This window comes from Rattus norvegicus, chromosome 19, assembly GCF_036323735.1.
Source record: "Rattus norvegicus strain BN/NHsdMcwi chromosome 19, GRCr8, whole genome shotgun sequence".
NCBI lineage: Eukaryota > Metazoa > Chordata > Mammalia > Rodentia > Muridae > Rattus > Rattus norvegicus.
In genome coordinates this window covers 11,913,758-11,932,500 of record NC_086037.1, presented here as the reverse complement: position 1 = coordinate 11,932,500, position 18,743 = coordinate 11,913,758, and the positions used below count along the sequence as shown (strand labels likewise).

Here is an 18,743-nt window from a genome sequence, read left to right as displayed (position 1 = left end):
TGCTGTCTATATTATGTATAGAATATACTGTATACTGTATGAATATATAAAGTTCATTGCATGCATATAAATATTAATTATTTGTGCGTAACAGTATGACCTAAAGATCATAGCCTGAGTTTACAGTCTTGTTCCCTCTGCTCTAGTTTTATGGTTTTCTCTTTGATTTCTTTGTCTTTTTATGTATGTGTATATGTATGTGTATTTGTGTGTGTGTATGTATGTATGTGTGTATGTGTTTGTGCATGTGTTTATCTATGCAGAGCTCATGTGTGCATATGTGTGTGTATGTATGTGTTTGTACATGTGTTTATCTGTGCAGCACTCATGAGTGGATATGTTTGTGTATGTGTGTGTGTATATATGTGTTTGTACATATGTTTATCTGTGCAGAGTATGTTTGGAGGTCAGAAGTCCATTTTAATTGTTGGTTTGTTTGTTTGCTTTTTTAAAGAAAAGATGTCTGTCTGGGTTTTTGGGCTCAGCAGTTCAGCTCAGGTTACTGGTCAATGAGCCATAGGGATCACCTGTCTCTGTGTCCCCAGCATGGTGATCATGAGGATGTAGTATTTTGCTGGGCTTTCCCCATGGTATTGGCATCAAACTCAGCTCCTTGTACTTGTATGGCAAGAACTTTTCCCGACTGAGCCCTTTCCTTAGCTGTATTTCTGTGCTTTCTGACAATCATATTTAAAGCATGCAAGTGCTTTTTATGTGGTATCCTTTAACACTGTGTTAGCATACTGATTATTCAAGACAATGGACTTATTTCATTCTGTTTTCATCCATGTATGGAAATTTGCTTTAACATATCCTCTTCTTGCTGCCTTTCTCATCTTCCTTTCCTCTGGCCGCCTCCTTCTTTTCTCAAATACGAACTGAAAGATTCTTGTAGACTTTTCTTCCTTTGATCTGAATGAATGCTTTCAAATATAATCTATGAAATTCTCAAAGAATTAATAAAATATATTTAAAAACATGTATTCCCTCCACAGTATCTTCAAAAATCAGAGTTAATTTGCTGATTTTGCTATTTCTGAAACAAATAGCAAAAGAAGAAATAAAAAAAAATTAGATTTTAGGTTCATTTCATTTGCACTCTGGAAAACTGGTCACATTTCTTTGCGAGTCTGATTTTCTACCCACATAGTCATTTTGGATGGGAGGAGGTCCCTGACCCAGCTCACTTTGAGAACTGGTGCAATCCTGTTGCTGTCTTCAGTCTGTTTCAGGAGTACTTCCAGTTGTGGTAATTTACGTCACTTGGCTGCCTGCTCTTATCCTCACAGCTGATGCTGCCTTCTATATTTAGTTTCAGTGTTCTATACGAGTATGCTAATAAATAAAGACTATACTCTGTATATCTACTTCTAGTGCTATGCTGTGTATTTGAGTAAAACAGTAAGGCCTTCCAGGCATGAATCCCTAAAGCCTAATGAGACAGTTTTTGCAAATCACTGTAGTGCTAATCGCTTGGGCCAGTGTTTGGCACAAGGGAAGGACTTGGATGCCATTGCTCTGCGAGGTGAATTTTGGCCCCCCTGGCTGAGTTCTTGACACTCGTTCATGTAAAATGTGTTCAATGACTTGTCCCGTGTCATCTCAGCTAGAAGTGCCCTCGATAACCGTTTGGACCTGGGTCTCTGATACTCTGTTGTCTTTCCTGCTTTGCCTTTACTAGTTCATAGAACATTCCAGTGTGAATTCGTAGATTGGAAAGGCATGTGCTGCAAAAGAAGCCGTTTACTTCATCGCCTCCCCTTCAAGTGGTCAGGGATATGAAACAACATCTAAAAGAAGACAGAGTTATTGGAAACCAAACCTTTCATTGATTTTTAAAGTGAGACAGCAAAACTGTGATGGGGACAGGTTGGTGTATTATCGCAGCTCTTAGGTTCTCCACACAGCCCTGTAATTAATGAACTGGTACCTATTAAAGAGACTGTTGACATTGCCTCATCTCTCTGGGTGGCATGAGTGAGATACAACTGAAAAGTTTGATGGTTTCTGTGGAAACCAGCGTGATGGAGGCTTCCTTTCTGTCTTTGAAGGTAGCAGGAGACGTTGACAACTGGTACTTGCTCGACTGTGAGAAAAGTCTGGAACCGCTCTAAATCATGCAGAGCTGTGCAGAGGAGTGGCTTGTATCTCTGGATCCTTCCTGGAAGGGACGATCAAGTGCTGTGACTGGGGTGCCCGAGATAAATTTATATAGCCTTCGGCTGAATTTGGATGCCAGGGCCTAGAGAAGATGGGTGTCTGTCTATCCAGGCCACAGGGTGTGGTGGTGACTGAGAGCTCCTGAAGACTGCCTTGAGTTCCTTCTTCCTTTGCAATACTAGAGGGAATTTGGGTAATCTTTCTGAGCTCCCCGTGCCACTCTCCAGTTGCCCAAATAAGTCCTGCCCTCCATGGCTCCATGGACGGCAAATCTCCATCTCTTTCCACCTCTCGCTCCCCCTTCCTTCACCTCTCTCGTCCCCTTCCTTCTCTCCATTTCTTCCTTGCTGTAGTGGTGAATAGTTAATCCTCTTTGGCTCCTGGTACCTGCACTGCACCTGCCCAAGAGCACTGGATTCACAAATGAAAGACAGACAGACAGACAGACAGACAGACACACACACACACACACACACACACACACACACACACACACACATCAGTTAATTTTAACATGCCTTGACTAGTTCAGTGGTTGGGCACTTCTAAACCTCCCCACAGCTGTCACACACTCCCCTCCGGTATTCCTGAGTTAACATCTTTTAAAATCTATATTTCACCTCTGCTCCGCCAGACCCAATCCGGAAAATAGCCTCTAGGGCCACTTTCCTGGAATCTCACCTGTTTGCGGGCCTTTACGTCTGTGCTCCTCACTCCTCCTTCACGGCAGTTCTCTGTTCTTCTTCCTTGGTCCCTTGCCCAACTCCGTCTCCCTGCCCAGCCGTTGGCTGTATGCCAAGTCAATTCTTTATTACCAATCAAAGTCAGCTGGGGGCAGGGACCCTCAGCGACTGGAAGTGCGGCTTTTGGGAGCCGGATTAATATAAAGCATTAGAATTAACCACCCACATTGGTGTGATGGTACAGGAAAAGGGAACCCCCAGTATGACTAAGAATTGCATTTTATTCAGAAATAGGACTGCATTTATTGACTACAATGATAATATGAATTGTTATATATAATATTCTAATATAAGTTATTCAATTTAATAGTCGAGTACATTGTTCCCATTGTGTGTATGAAGATGTAATACTTAAATGCAGTGGTACAGGGTTAGGCTAGACCTGAACACAGAGTGGATGCCAGTAAACTGCCAGCAGCTGAAGAGAGGCCCAGGGCAGGGCTTCCTCTAGCACTTTTGGACAGGAATGGTTTGCTCAAACCATGACCTTGAAGTTCTAGCCTCTGGAGCTGGCTCAACTGTTGTTCACACCTCCCACATGAAGCACTCAGGAATGCTGCTTGCAATGCATGGTGTAGATTGGTTAGGGATTGTTATGTGCTCTGAATTAGTGTTTTATTGTTCACACAGAGTGTTCCGCTAGAAACACACGCAGACATAGAAACTCAGTGGTTCACTAATAGAAAACAAAGACTTGTCAGGGTCTGGAGAGAAACCTCAGCTGGTATAGCCCATGCAAATATGAGGGACCCGAGTTTAGCACCCAGAATCTATGTAAAAATGTCTATCATTCCAGGACTGAGGAGAAGTAGGTAGGGACCTGTTTGGTATGACCGGGCCTGGACTACTTAGTGAGTTCTAGGCTAGTGAGAAACCCTGTGTGAATAAACAAGGCAGACAGCATCTGAGAAATGATTTTTTAAGGTAAGCCTCTGGCTTCTGCGGGTGTGCAGACATATGCACCTCAGTACATAGACTCAGCATATACACAGAAACAGGAAACAGGGACATTTAATATGTTTCTACTTTTATTTTTCTGCATGTGAATGTCAAGTTAGTATATTCTTACATCGTAATATATTAGAGTGATTGATTCTTTAAAGTGGCCGTTTGCATTGCTGCCTGGAGTTTCATAAAACTTACTTAAGGTGGGGTGGAACTTACTTAAGGTGGGGTGGAAAGATGGCTCCACAAGTATTTGCTGCTCTTGGAGAGGACCCAGTCTTCGTTCTCAGTTACTTATGTGATGGCTCAGAACCTTTGTAACTTCAGTTCCAGGGGAGCTCACACATTATTATAGCCTCTATTATGGCGCACACACATACCTGCAGGCAACACATGTCTGCACACATCAAAAAACAATTTAAGAGTAGGAAAGAATTTGCAGTGGTTCCCGAAATGGCCCTAAATATAAATCTGCTATTTTGTGGTATATTTGAAACAAATATTTTTTGTTTCTTTATGTGGCACTTCTAAAACAGATATTGTGAGCGTCGACGATTACAAAATTAAAATGTGAATCAACTCTCAAAGGTATGGAAGATTTTATATATCCTACATTATGGAATATTTAACTCTGTTTGAAAGTAAGTAAGCACAGAGCCAGCATTGGCTGCATCTCCTATGTAGCAGTTTCTAGAGATTTTAATTCATCAACAGCAGTGAAGACAGCTTCACTGTAGAGCGAGGTGCTTTTGATTTTAATAATTTTGACAAAGGGCATAATTCTTAAGCAGGTGGTTCCAGGCAGATGTTAATAGCAATTCTGTTCACTCTAACTGGACAATAGAATATGATATAGATATATACAGATGGTAGACTCTTGACCAGTCAGAGAGAGAATGCTATGTCACTCTTGACCAGTCAGAGAGGATGCTATGTCACTCTTGACCAGTCAGAGAGAGAATGCTATGCCACTCTTGACCAGTCAGAGAGGATGCTATGCCACTCTTGACCAGTCAGAGAGAATGCTATGCTATTCTTGACCAGTCAGAGAGAGAATGCTATGCCACTCTTGACCAGTCAGAGAGAGAATGCTATGCCACTCTTGACCAGTCAGAGAGAATGCTATGCTACTCTTGACCAGTCAGAGAGAGAATGCTATGCTACTCTTGACCAGTCAGAGAGAGAATGCTATGCTACTCTTGACCAGTCAGAGAGGATGCTATGCCACTCTTGGCCAGTCAGAGAGAGGATACTATGCCAGTCCATGCTAGAACACCGATGGGTGTGCAGAACCGTTGTGCTGTATGAAAGAAGCCCGTCCCAAAAGGTCATGTGCTAGCTGATGCCCCTTCTATGAGATACTCAGAATTGATAAATCCATGGGGACAAAAAGAAAAGGGATGGTTTCCAGGGATGGAGAGATGAACGTGATGGCTTCTTTTAAATGTTAGCTTGCTGCAACCTAGAGTCACCTGGAAGGAGCCTGAAGAACCATTGCCCAGATCGAGTTAGTCTGTGGGAGGTTGTGTTGATTGTTCATTGATGTGGGAAGAACGAGCTCGTTCTGGATGGCACCGTGGGCAGGCCGTCCTGAGGCTTAAAGGGCAAAGAGAAAGCAGGGTGAAAGCAGCAGGAGCGGGCGGTTTGGGTGCCTTTGTCTCTCTTCACTCTTGACTGTAGATGTGATTGGCTTCTCGAGGTCTTACATTGATTTCCCCTCAGTAATTGACCGTGGTCTTAAATTGTAAGCCAATTAAAGCTCTCCTCTCTGAATTGTATCTGGTTTTATCTTGAGAAGCAGAATTAAATTAGAATATATAGAAATGTGGAATAGTTAATGGGTCTTTTTTTGGGCCGATGAATCATATTGGGAACCAAAGGTGGTGCTTATGCAACATGACAGGTATACTCAGCTTCATGGGATTGTATGTTAATACTACCCTACAGTGTCATCACTAAGGACTTGCCTGGAGTCCTCGCCAGGATGCTTTAAATGAGTCCAGCTTTAAAGAGGCCCTGTCCTTCAGCACAGGACTGGTCTCTAAGGGATTGGATCTTTATCACAGAGAATGTCTGTTAAGCAAGAGAATAATCATGGAGGAGAGGTTCTGATCATTACATTTTCTTCATCTTTTAAGTCACAGATAGTATTTGTCATGTTTTGCATTTGAAATGTCTTCTCATAAGCTGGTTCTTTGAGACTTTCCCCCAGCTGGTGGTTCTCCTTTGGAAGACAATGTATCTCTAGGAAATGAAGCTTGACAAAGAACCCAACTTTAGAAGGTGTTGTTGTGAAAATATAAAAATAAAAAATGTGTGGTTGTCTTTTACCTCGCTAGGTCCACACCGCGGTGCCCCAACATATCTGCTAGATACCTTGGCGGAAACACATCCCAGCCGCACACTTTCCTACACTCAAACACTCACATAAAAGAACACACAACACAATAATCTTAGATCCAATTGGTAAGATATAATTGCCCACTTAAACATACAAAGCCCGGTACCATCCATCCCTTAGGAACATTGATAACAACCTGTAAATACACAGAGCAGAATCTTAACGTCACCTGCCATGGCTTCTCCCCCTCCCCTCTCTCCTGTCTCCTCCTTTCTGTCTTAGTCTCCTCTTCTTCCTTCAAACTTCTCTCCCACCCATCCTTCCTTCTCCTCCAATATCAGGCCTCCTTCTATCCTGTACCTGCCCCTCACCTGGACTTTACAGATTCAATGGGGAGGTTCTGGTGAAGTCACCTGAGTTCTGAGTAGTGACTAGGCAGCTGTCTTAGGGGCAGTGGAATTAGCATCAAAACACAGATAACTTCAGGGCAAACCACAACAAGAAGGTGATGTCTGATCCTTGCTTCTGGTTCCTCTGGGTGCTTACCGATCTACTTGTAATGTGTCGAGCCTTTGAGACATAATTCTTCTATGTCTGTAATGGGGACAGATCCTGTCCTCAGATCCTAGACATTTCCTGGTAGTTTTCTTCACCAGACACCTTTCTCCTCTTATTTGCTTTCTGAAATTGTGCTTCTCTGTGGTTGTGCTAAGATGTTTTCTCTTCAACTTTTATTGCCCCTTGCTTGTGTCTGTGCATCTATTCTTTGTTCTTTCTTAAAGAATAGGGATATGAATGTAGTTAGCTCTGGAGCTCTAGCTCGGGCCCAGCACTGGACTGGAAAACACAGAGCAGGTAGGTCATCCCACTGTGGACGTGGATGAGTGACAACAGGAATGGTTAGTGGGTTTCTTTATAGCCATCAACCCATGGGGATCATTAGATATCCAAAGGTCACGGAATTCAGTCAACTAGAGACTCTGCCAATCAGACACTAGGAACCCCTTCCACTGTCAGTAATGCTAAGGTGTTGCTTCTTCGTGGTAACCCTTGTTCAAAGCTTCCAGGTATTGCTCAAGAAAAACAAAAATGTGAGGCTTGCCTGCTTCAACCACCCTCTTCCAGAGTGAAAAAAAAAATCACAAGAATAAAGACCTAAATATTTCTGGGCCTTTGAATGAGATTAGGGACTGATTAAACACAGACATGTAGAAAAGGCTCTAAGATCCCACTTTCCTGGAGCTGCAGTCTGATGCTGGGATGAGGTTCTGCGCTTGGAGGGACTGTTTGCGTCAGAGTCTGTTTGGTGGTGCATTGTTGAAAGAGATCAACATTAGAAAATGGACATTTTTATTTCTTTGGGCCTCTTTGACTTATGTTGTCGCAGAAATATTTCTATACCAGCATTAGTATTTATACTGTCTGCCTCAGATAGCTATACTTCCTGCCCCAATAAAACACAACCCAAGCTGTACAGAGTGACTAAGCTAGCCCTGTGGAGGGTACTTGGGAGGAAAGGCAACTCAGGAATTAACAAACTTTCTGTGCATGTGTTTCCCCTGAAGCATCCTTTGGTCTTCCCTGAAGCAGTAACACCCTGGGCTAAGACTGCTGATTTTTCGTGAAAATTTTCCTTGTTGTAGGTCTGTCTGAACTGTGCCATATAAGGCGTTCCTACGCAGCCCTGATCTCTATGCACTAGGTTCTCTTTCCCAATCTGACCATCAAAATTGCCTCACGATCATGCCTGATGTCCTTTTGAGGGAGGAATTAGGAGCACATGCCAACCAAGAACAATGTGTGGATAAAAAGGAGCCAACATGGGGAAGTCTAGCATGTAGGGCAGTTAGCAGATGGGCAGGGACGGGAGAGGCAGAAAATATATCCTCTGTATGCCTGGGCATTGACCTCCTTGAGTCCCAGCGCCCTTCTGTGTAAGTGGAGTCTCATAGGTGGGTCATAAACACTCTGAATCAAGACCGTGTACGTACACCACCAGGTATTACAGAACTTTCACTGAGATCTGTACTTGCGCTTCACTCCTTCAGTACTCCAACATGAAGGCGTAGAACATCCCTAAACCACGCTCTGCAGCCCGCTGGCTGTGAGCCATGGCTACTGAACTGTGGGAATGTGTCACCGATGTAAGCAGAGAGCAGATAGAAGGAAGAGGATGTAAAACGATGTGTGGAAATTACTCCTATTTATGTATATCAAAATATTAAGTTTTGTATGTGCCCGGTGAGGTAAAAAGGATGATGCAATTATAATTTTCTCCGCTTTATTTTTATCCCCTCACCCCCTGCCTCTTTTCGAGGATTGCAGGAGCCTGGGTTCTTTGGGAGAAGTTATTGCATCCCAGGGAGAATCATTTCCTGGCATTAAATACTAAGATGTAGTTGTTCGTGCTTCTAGTTTGTTCTCAGCCTGTATATTCCAAGACACAAGTGCATGCCTTAGAGGACGGATAGCACAGTCCTACACGTATTTTCCCTGTTCTGCATAGAGCTGTGACGACTTGTAATTTGTAAAATGTATAGTAAGAGAAGAACAACAGGGACTAAGTGTGACAGAACAGTTGTAACCATCTATTAATAATACGTTTTGTGGATATGGCCCCTCTCCCTTTCCGCTTTCTTTTGACGTAAGATGATACAGCACCTGTAGAACGAGAGGGAGTAAGGTGAGTGACAGCATTGTGACAGAGCAGTAGCCTACCACTTAGGGATCGTTCGAACAAAGCACTCTGTTACCAGGGAAATCAGGATTCCCTCCTTTGGACTCTTGTCCCCTTAATAAGAAAATTTAAAAACTGGCTCAGTAGAAAGGTAGAGGACCATTTGGTTAGAATTTGAGAGAAAACCATCTGACAGGCAAGCTGTAAATTTCAGCAGCATCTAGGGCAAGGGCGAAGGAGAAGAGGAAAAGACGGGGTCATGGGTTTTGAGTTAGGCCTGCGTGTTGAGCAATACAGGTCAGCAAGCAGCTGCAAGATGAAAGATGGGTAACTTCATAGAGGGTGAAAAAGCCCAGTGTGTTAGGGAAAGCAAGCTTAGGAAAGAGATACAAAAAAAGGAAGATACAGAAACGAGGATCTTTTTGAGTTACGGCTCAGAAAGCAGGCTGATTTAACAGAGCTGTATGGCCTTGGCTCTGTAAATAACTGCACCATGGCAAGACATTCTGGGAAGGAAAACTACATTCTTTCTAGGGGGTGATTATTCCTCCCATCTCCTTTGCATAGCAGCCTTTCTGAGGGATGATCCCTCGGTCAGATGACTGATAGGCCCTACTGGATTAACTTTTAAAGAATATTTCTTTCATTTTTAATTGTGTGTGTGTGTGTGTGTGTGTGTGTGTGTGTGTGTTATGTTAATATCATGGGCTCTCTATTCCACCTTCAACTTTTTTTTTTAACCCATCAGTGCCATTTTGCCCTGGTTTAAGGATCATTTATCCCACTCCAAGTTGGTTAGTTCTTAATTGTTCTCAGAACAATTTCTATCTTTTCTGAATCTACCGCAGTAGGGGGACTATGCAGACAGTTCCAACTGAGATAATCTTAAGTTCTCAGCTGACCATGGTAGAGTTTCAACAGGTTATGTTGTGATCTAACCAAGCTTCCCGGCTTTAAGTGGGGGTCTTCATTCTGCCTCAGGCCTTTCATGGTCTTCTCTGTGAGGGAGGCCCAGGAGCCACCTGCCACGTTGACCGTAAGTGGCTCATCAATGGTCATACAAATTTGAGTTGTCACATTTTGGGGTAATCATGCGGTTTAATTAGTCCTTTAATTTATTTCTTTTTTTTTCCCTGTTTACCACATCTGCTTGTTCATCACAATGGGATTTAGCTTTTTCTTTGGTTTTCCTTCCAGAAAGTATTATGAGGGATGCTGAGGATTTCGTGCTCTGCACAGAGACACCACAGTGGAATTAGAGATCGGCACTTCCGAGAGGATGCTGGGAATCTGCCGAGGGAGACGGAAATTCCTGGCTGCCTCTCTGACTCTACTCTGCATACCAGCCCTCACCTGGATTTATTTGTTTGCCGGGAGCCTTGAAGGTAAGAACAGAAGCCCAGCGAAAGGAAACGGGGAGGGTAAGGGACCACAGGCTGGTACAGAGGCCTAGAGAGAGCCTGGAAGCCCTAGCATGCCTTGGGTAAAATACTGATTTAACGTTGCCTGTCATGGTAAATGACTTTTAGTATCCCAGAGTTTAACAAGGTGAGGAGTGAAATAAAAAACTGGACTAAAACTAAAATATAAGTTTCTTCAGTGGCAGGGAGTAGGTAGACAAATGTCTAAAGCCTGTTTTGTCACATGGCCCCCGAGTAAACACAGGGAGAAGGTTGAGCATTGGCGACTGGCTTGACTTTTCCTGAAACTAGATATTTCATTTATCGATCCACGTAAGTCATTTGTTCACACATTGAATCTTTGCTCGTGGTGACATCCTCAGTAAACCCAGTACTGAGAATCCCGAGATAACAGATCTAGACATGCACTGCCCCATGGGGGAGACAGACAGGTCTACAAAGCATCACCACAGGGGTGTGTGTGCTGTGATGGAGATGGTAGTGTGCTGGAGTAGAGGTTTGTGGGAGCCGTGAGGCCAAGGCTGGGGATGAAAGACTATCTGACTGATCACACTGACAAGAGAGCTTGAGGAGGGGGCATCAGAACTGCCTTCCCTGAACAATTAAAAGCAAGTGATCACACTGCCACTATCCAGAACCAAACAGGAAACACAAGACTCACCATTTTTCCAGCCAGCAATTTTGAATGTAGTACAGTGTCTTGATTGTTGGTGATCGTGTCTCCGTTTCAGAAATGGAGGCAGTGCTGGCATGGATGTGTAGACCTCCCTTTTAAATTTGCCCCACACTTGAATTAGGAGAAGCAGCTTAGGTAACAATCTGTCTCAACAGAGCTGCCGCTGGGCTTTTGAACGTTTCCTTTGTGCGTAATTTTATTGACATCTCGAGGCTACCTTTTAATTAGGCGCGCCGGTCCACATTTGGAGCTCATGTCAGTGAGGTTGAATGTAAAGATAACAGAACTATGCACTTGCTGAACGGGTGTGGGGGTGTGGGGGGGTGGTGGGGTGGTGGGGTGGTGTGGTGGTGGTGATTATTCTTCATTCAAAGAGTCACTTTGTTATTCTTAATTGCATGTAGGTGTGTGTGTAGCTGCATGTGAATATGTGCACACGAGTGCACGTGGGTATAGATGCTCAGAGGCCAGAGAAGTCAGCTAGCCAGAGCTAGATTATTATGAGCTGCAAACCAAACTCAGGTCCTGAGCGTCAGAATGGAAGTGATTCTGGATGGGGAGCCTGTGTTAGGAGCACAGAGTTACAACCCTGTCCTTCTCCCTTCCCTCTCAGCCACATCCCTGGACTGGTCAGAGATTTCACTTAAACAGCTATGTAGCTTAAACTGGGCTCCGGCACCGAGGGTCTCCTTTGTGCAAAGGGAGATTGGTGAGTTGATGTTGATTCTGGCAAAGCGAGGAGAAAAGTCTTCTCACCTCAGTCGACATGAGAGGGGGCCTGTAACAGAAACAGAGGCACCCAGCCCTAATTCATTTCTCTAAATGAAAACACGGCTGGACATGGCAGCTGTGCCTAAAGCCCGGGGATTCTGGATCCTGAGTAGGAATCAAAAGGACTTTTGAGTTTCAGAATAGCATGGCATAACATGATGATACCTTTATAAAACCAAACCCTTCCACAGACCACAGCCGAGCAGAGAAGAATGCAACATGGCACAGTGCAGGAAAGAAAAATAATAATAGAAGGGAAAACGGGCTTTTGGCAATACAACAAAACTGTGTGGTAATAATAGCATAATAATCTGGGAAGGAATAGAAAGGAGAGTTGGAATGTGATCAGATATATACATGTGTGTGTGTGTGTGTGTGTGTGTGTGTGTGTGTGTGTAAAAGTATTTTAAAACTAGCATAACAATGTTAACAAGGCACTGATGACATTGGCACTATAAAGAACTGGTATTGTTAACATTTCTGCGTGGCATATATTATACGGAATCTTTGTTTTTTTTTTTTTTTTTTTTTTTACAATGAATTACTTATAGTTCAGCGAAGGTTCCTGTTCTAAAGGTAGGAAGCGTGCAGCGTAAAAGTTTTATTGACCTGCTCGATTCCTCTAAGCCAGTCTGGAGGCCAGCTTTTCTTCAAGAGCTTAAGGTTTTATTCTGATACTCTACTGTAGACTGGAGCTTTGGGGAGGTGTTTGAGTTTGGTGAGGATTGTACTAGATACCACATGATCTTTATACAGTGAGGTTGTAGAATTTTGTTTCAATTCTTAAAAAGGTATTCTTGGGCGGTTTTATGCTAGATATCCTTGTCCCTTCACCTGAAGGACCCTAGTTCTTACTGAAGTGTAAGAGCTATTAAGAGGCTTGACCTGGTAGAAAGTAGGTGGGTTATGGAGTTCCTGTGAAGGACCGTAACGGCTTTCACCAGCTTTACGCCCACTGCCTCAGGTCAAGACTAGGCCAAGTTCCATTCTCCACCCACAGTTCTCTGGAGGAGCAGGGACATTCTTGAAAATCTGCAGAATGTACTGACTGATAGTCACCTGACCCTCTGGTCCCAGATAGAGTGCGAATGCATGTCCTATGCTTGCTAGCCAATAGATTCAAAGGCCAATATGCTTAGCCAGTAAGTTTAAACTGTAACCTTGCTGATGTAACCTGTACCCCTAAAAAGTATAAAAACTGCTTGTTTATAGCCATTTGGGGTCACCGTCTAGTCACTCGCCACGAGGGGCTGATTGAAGGTCAACCCCGACGCGCTGGAAAAGAAGCCTCTTGCGTTTGCATCGAACTCCGCTCTCGTGTCTCACTTGCGGGGGAGGGGTGTCTCCCGGTAGTTAAGACTCACTTCGAGCCTTACAGAAGCATACATCTTCTTTGTGTGTTAACACCAAATGGTGAGATCAGCAGACTTACAAAATAATTGATTTGGCACTTAAACTGTATATTTTTTTTCTGGTCACATAGTGGTAAAGGAAAAGATCCCATCATGGCAAAGAGAAGATCTAAGTTGTGGGGAGCTTGTAGCTGTCTGTATTTATTATTATTTGATGTCAGCTTAAAGACCCACTGGGGACCCTGTTCTCAGTTCAGTGGTTTGCTGTGAGCATCCTCCTCTGTATCTGTCATGCTCTCACGGAGCCTCTCAGCAGACAGCTATGTCAGGCTCCTGTCAGCCTGCTTCCACAATAGTGTCTGGGTCTGGTGGCTGTATATGGGAAGCGTCCCCCTGTGGGGCAGGCTCTGGATGGCCTTTCAGTTTCTGCTCCACACTTAGTCTCCATAGTTCCTCCTGTGAGTATTTTTGTTCCCCCTTTTAAGAAGGACTGAAGCATCCACACTTTGGTCATCCTTCTGGAGCTTCATGTGGTCTATGGGTTGTATCTTGAGTATTCTGAGCTTTTGGGCTGATATCCACTTATCAGTGAGTGTGTACCATGTGTGTTCCTTTGTGACTGGGTTACCTCACTCAGGATGATATTTTCAAGTTCCATTCATTTGCCTAAGAATTCCATGAAGTCATTATTTTTAATAGCTCAGTAATACTCCGTTATATAGATGTACCACATTTTCTGTACCCATTCCTCTGTTGAAGGGCATCTGGGTTCTTTCCAGCTTCTGGCTATTATAAATAAGACTGCTATGAACATAGAGGAGCACGTGTCCTTGTTATATATTGGAGCATCTTTTGTGAGGGATCACCCACATAGATGCAGGGGTGGGGTGGGATATCGGGTTTCTGGAGGGGAAGCTGGGAAATGGGATAACATTTAAAATGTAAATAAAATTTTCAATTAAAATGTAACAAAAAAAGAAAGAAAACTGAACAACTTAAATACTATTGCCCATGATTAAAAAAAAAAGTATCTAAGTATTTGGACAGTCCATAGCTGATGAAGTGCCTAGAGTCCTTGACATAATGATTTTCAAGACCATTAAGGACATTTTGAGAAAGGGAGATTAAAGGTAATAATTTAGTTTGGGTGTGGGTGCTGTACTTGGCAGCATATTATTTAAGAATAAACTTGAATCTCTGACCGACAAGCTGCATTCATTGGGTGCTAAGTGACTTGAGCACAGCGGCAAAAAGATCTGGGCAGAGTGATGAAGACTGTGGGGCCTGCACTTTCCAAGCACTCGTTGGCCTGTAGCATTTACTTCTAGGCTTTACGCTGTGAGAATAGTCTTTAGACGAGTCGGCGTGCTTAGGAAGACACAGGTGAGAGACATTGTCAGCTCTAGTTGGTTATATAAGAAGCAGTGGAAGGAGTTTGTGACGTTTACCCTGGAGACACAGAGGCTCAGTGTGACAGGATCAGCAGTCAGAGCTGTCACTGGGGCCCCAGATAGAGACAGCTCTACTAACCCCAAACTTTTGCCGGGGACGTGGCCAGAAGTCAGATGTCAAGCCCCTCACAACAAAGATTGCTCCGTGCCTGGTTGCAACGAGCTGTCCCTGTCCGGGAAGGATGTGAGATGGCCCCTAGGAGAGACGTGAAAACAAGTTCATTGTAAGATAATGGCATGATGATCTTCACCTGACCTTGAGATCCCTAGACTCCAGAGGAATCCGAGTGGCCACCGAGAGTGAAATCATCCCTCCATGATACACTGTCTACTGCTTCAGGGGCCAGTGTCCTTTAAAGAGGTTTTGTACATACGTATGTTCTCCTCTCAGTTGTCCATCATCACAGGTTCCTTCCATGCACCCCACCGATTGACACCCTTTGGCTTTTTAGTGGGCGGTGCCGTAAATAAGAGCTGCATGGCTTTGTGGAAACACAGTTCATATTTTCAGTGGGTTTGTTTATTTTTCAACTCCGGTTAATTTCAATGGGTCTCCTGAGAGTGGAGCCCAGGCTCTCCACTGAGCTGCAGATACTCTGGATGCCAAGGTTTAGCTAATTGATTACCTGGAGGCGCACAAGGGGACTAGAGCACTGAACAGAATCGGGAAACCCAGACTGTGAAGTCAGCTCGGGCGAGCCTAGCCGGGTACTTGGATCATGGTCCCTTGTTCCCTGAACTTTAGTTCTCTTAACGTGAAATGATATTGCCAAAGTGAAGCACGCTGGTTGGCATACTCACACAACTGTGTTCTACCGAAAGCCTGACATGACTGAATCGGAAGCAGCTGGAGTCTTTCTTATTAGGAAGAGCTATCAACGGAAAAAGAGGCACTTTTACCATTGCACGCTTGTATGGATGGCACTAGGATCCGCATGTAAACTTAATGTCATTAAAAGGTGACTCATTAGAGAAAGTGTGCCAGGTCTAACCACACCGGGTTTGGGGCTCTTCACTTCAGGAGTCCTTTGCATCAGGACAAGTAAGCTAGGCAAGCGCTCTACTACTGAGCTAAATGGTTCTTAACCCAACCTTTTACTTCACACAGCTAATCTTCATTTCCCCCTCTACCTTGGGGGCTAACATCTCCAGCTCTTGTCTGTTTTGACGTGCCCTTTGGCCTAGTCACTCATCATCTTAGGACCACTCCATACTCTCTGTCCATCAGATGCCACACCCTGGGCTTGGCCTCTTGGAGGTGTGATTTTTCGTTGCCTGTCCGTTAGCCTTTGTGTTACCTGTTTTTTTCCAGAAAGTATCCAGAGCTGCCCAGGGCTTCATTCTGCTGTTTGCGCTTTTCCCATGGCCCGTCTCCTGGAATCTTCCCATTCTCTGTATGGCCACCCAGGTTCCTTCAGAGCCTGGCTTGTGCTGTTTGTTGTTTGTAGGTTTTTCTCTTTCTTCAGACACACCTTTGGTTCTCTCATCCTCTCTTTGCCTACTCAGCCACCTGACTAATAGCTTTGGATCTCAGCCTCAGGGCTCAAGACCTTCCATCAGGCTGCATGTTCCCTGTCCTTGCACTGCTTCCTGTTATAGTATCTGCAAAGGAGTTGGTCTTCAGGTTTCGTGTTGGTGTGCACATGTTTGATACGTGGAGGGGTAGGTAAGTGCACACGCTCCCCTCTGGCCTAAATGCCAGCAGATCTCACCACTGTTTTCTGCTTGAACTTCTGATCCTTACAGCGACCCTGATCTTTTTGGTATCCCTTCCCTTCCCCTGACATTTACCATTTTTTTGTGTGTTGATTGGAGTTCTGCTGTCTCATTGAGCTCCTTGGGAAAACTACTCTGGTTCTTAGGTTTCCCGTGTTCTTTCTGTCCTGTATCCAGCTCTTCGTCCGTAGGCCTCTTCTCAGATTGCACTTTCAGTGTCCATGTTTGTTGTCATTTCTCTCTAGTGTCTGTCCCATGTGGAGACACCGTGGTCAGCATATAGCGAATAGCTTCTGCTCCCCTCAGATCTCGGCCATTGCGCATCACATCTTTGAGTTCCTTGTAGGAAAGGCCTGTTTGACTCATCATCTTAGGACCAGTGCCCAGCTCAATGTTAACTCTTTATGAGTCCTTAGTAATTATTTATTTGGAAGGATTCTTCTTTCCACATCTTTACCCGCAGTATTTCTTTTTCCTTTTTCCTTTTTCGAGGCAAGGTCTCATGTGTCTGAGGATAACCACGAACTTGCTGTGGATTCAAGGATGTCATTGAACTCCTGACCTTCCTCCCTGGGATTAGGATGGGCTCTGTGTAGAGTTCTCCTGCCTGCCTGGGGATAGCTCCTGGTTCTTGGTGCTCTAAGCATGCCCAAGCACACCTCCATTTTAACTGAGACCACACTGCTGCTTCCCCCTATTGTTGTAAAAATATAAAAATAAAAAAAAGTATAGCTTGTCTTTTACCCCGCTAGGTCCTGCACCACAGTGCCCCAAGATATCTTGGCAGAAATACATCCCAACTCCACAGCAGCCCAGCGTCTCTTGCCACACTTTCCTACTCTCAAACACTCACATAAAAGAACACACAACACAATAATCTTAGATCCAATTGATAAGATATAATTGCCCACTTAAACATACAAAGCCCGGTACCATCCATCCCTTAGGAACATTAATAACAACCTGTAAATACACAGAGCAGAATCTTAACATCACCTGCCATGGCTTCTCACCCTCTCCTCTGCCCTGTCTCTTCCTTTCTCTCCTGTCTCCTCCTCTTCCTTCAAACTTCTCTCCTGCCCATCCTTCCTTCTCCTCCAATGACAGGCCTCCTTCTATCCTGTACCTGCCCCTCACCTGTACTTTACAAATTCAATGGGGAGGTGGTTCTGGTGAAGTCACCTGAGTTCTGAGTATGTGACTGGGCCATGGTCCGGCAGTGGAATTAGCATCAAAATACAGATAACTTCAGGGCAAACCACAATATCCGCCCCCACCCCCAGATCCGTCTTACCTACTGGGCCTGATGGATTTTATCTCCTGTTGTGGTTTTTCTTTTCTGTACCCCAGGGGCAGATGTTCAGCATTCACTATGATACCTGTGCTAACCGGAATCAAGCTCAGTGCAGATGCTTCGCTTGACCGCAGAGTCAGGATGAGGGAGGGTTGTAGGTGTTACTACCAGAAGGCAGATGCCCTAAGAGCAGTGTCCAGTTCATTTATAAGCAGTGTCTTGAACTTGTGTAGTGACGTTTATCTCTGAGCGGATTTCAGCCTGTACTCATACTTTGTGCTCCTAAATCCTCTGTTGACTGCTCCTTCTGTTCTTACTGAAGCAAAAGCCTACCAACAGAATGTGTTCGGCAGGCTACCCCAGTGAATTTCAACAGAAAGGGTCCTGGCATCTGACCACTTCGCATAGTTGCCACGAGAACTAAGAATTGTAAAAGTGGGAACATATAGGCTGTGGGACGGGGGCATGGAGTGCGGATGAGAGCTCGCCCAACTGTGCCTGGTTACTCAGCTTGATGTCCAGGGCCCATCGCTCAGTCCAGGGATCCTGCCAGCTTTGACTGAGTCCAGACTGTGCAGACTTGGCTCTGCCCTTCCCTGGGGCTAGTCTCTGTGGCAGCTTTGAGAGCAGCAAAGTCCAGTTTGTCCTTCTTCCCACTAATGGCCCAAATGTATCACTCCTTAAGGGTATTATGGGTTGTATGAAAATGGGATGCCAAATGCAGAGTGGAATGGAAAGTGTAGTATAAAAGGTACGTTGATAAGTTTTGCTAAATCAGAAATGGAGAGGTTTCTTAGCTTGTAGACAGTAGGGATTCCTGCTGAGCTGGAGCAGAATCTCCCAAAGATTTTAGAATGTGGGAATACAGGGATGGCGTTAAGCAGCTCCCAGGCTGCAGGACACGTGGTGAACTTGCAGCTGACTTAACTGAGGAAGAATCTTGTTAAGGGTAGTGAGTCCCACCATTTTACGGATTATGAGATGGTTGCCGAGATGATCTCTGCTTTTTCTGTACCCAGTTATGATCTTCAAATAACATTAGCCCTGCTGTAGGGTAGAGAAAATGACCTTGATTATTTCCTGAAAGATCCTTGGACCCCAGGGGAATTAGAAAGCCTGGTTTCTGTGATTATAGTGCCTGCCTTATTCATGGTTTTAATTACTGCCAAGAAACCATTTGAAAATATTAAATAGGC

General features: G+C 44.4%; 1 protein-coding gene across 6 annotated transcripts in view; it reads left to right on the top strand.

Moving 5' to 3' along the window:
• Positions 1-18,743, top strand: part of Large1 (LARGE xylosyl- and glucuronyltransferase 1) — a 448,171-nt gene that overhangs the window by 124,674 nt on the left and 304,754 nt on the right. For all 6 annotated transcript variants that reach the window (XM_063278109.1, XM_063278105.1, XM_063278108.1 and 3 more), the window contains one exon: positions 10,064-10,251. In XM_063278109.1, the coding sequence (XP_063134179.1) occupies positions 10,146-10,251 (106 nt within the window). In that variant the 5' untranslated portion in view covers positions 10,064-10,145. The remainder of the gene's footprint in view (positions 1-10,063; positions 10,252-18,743) is intronic.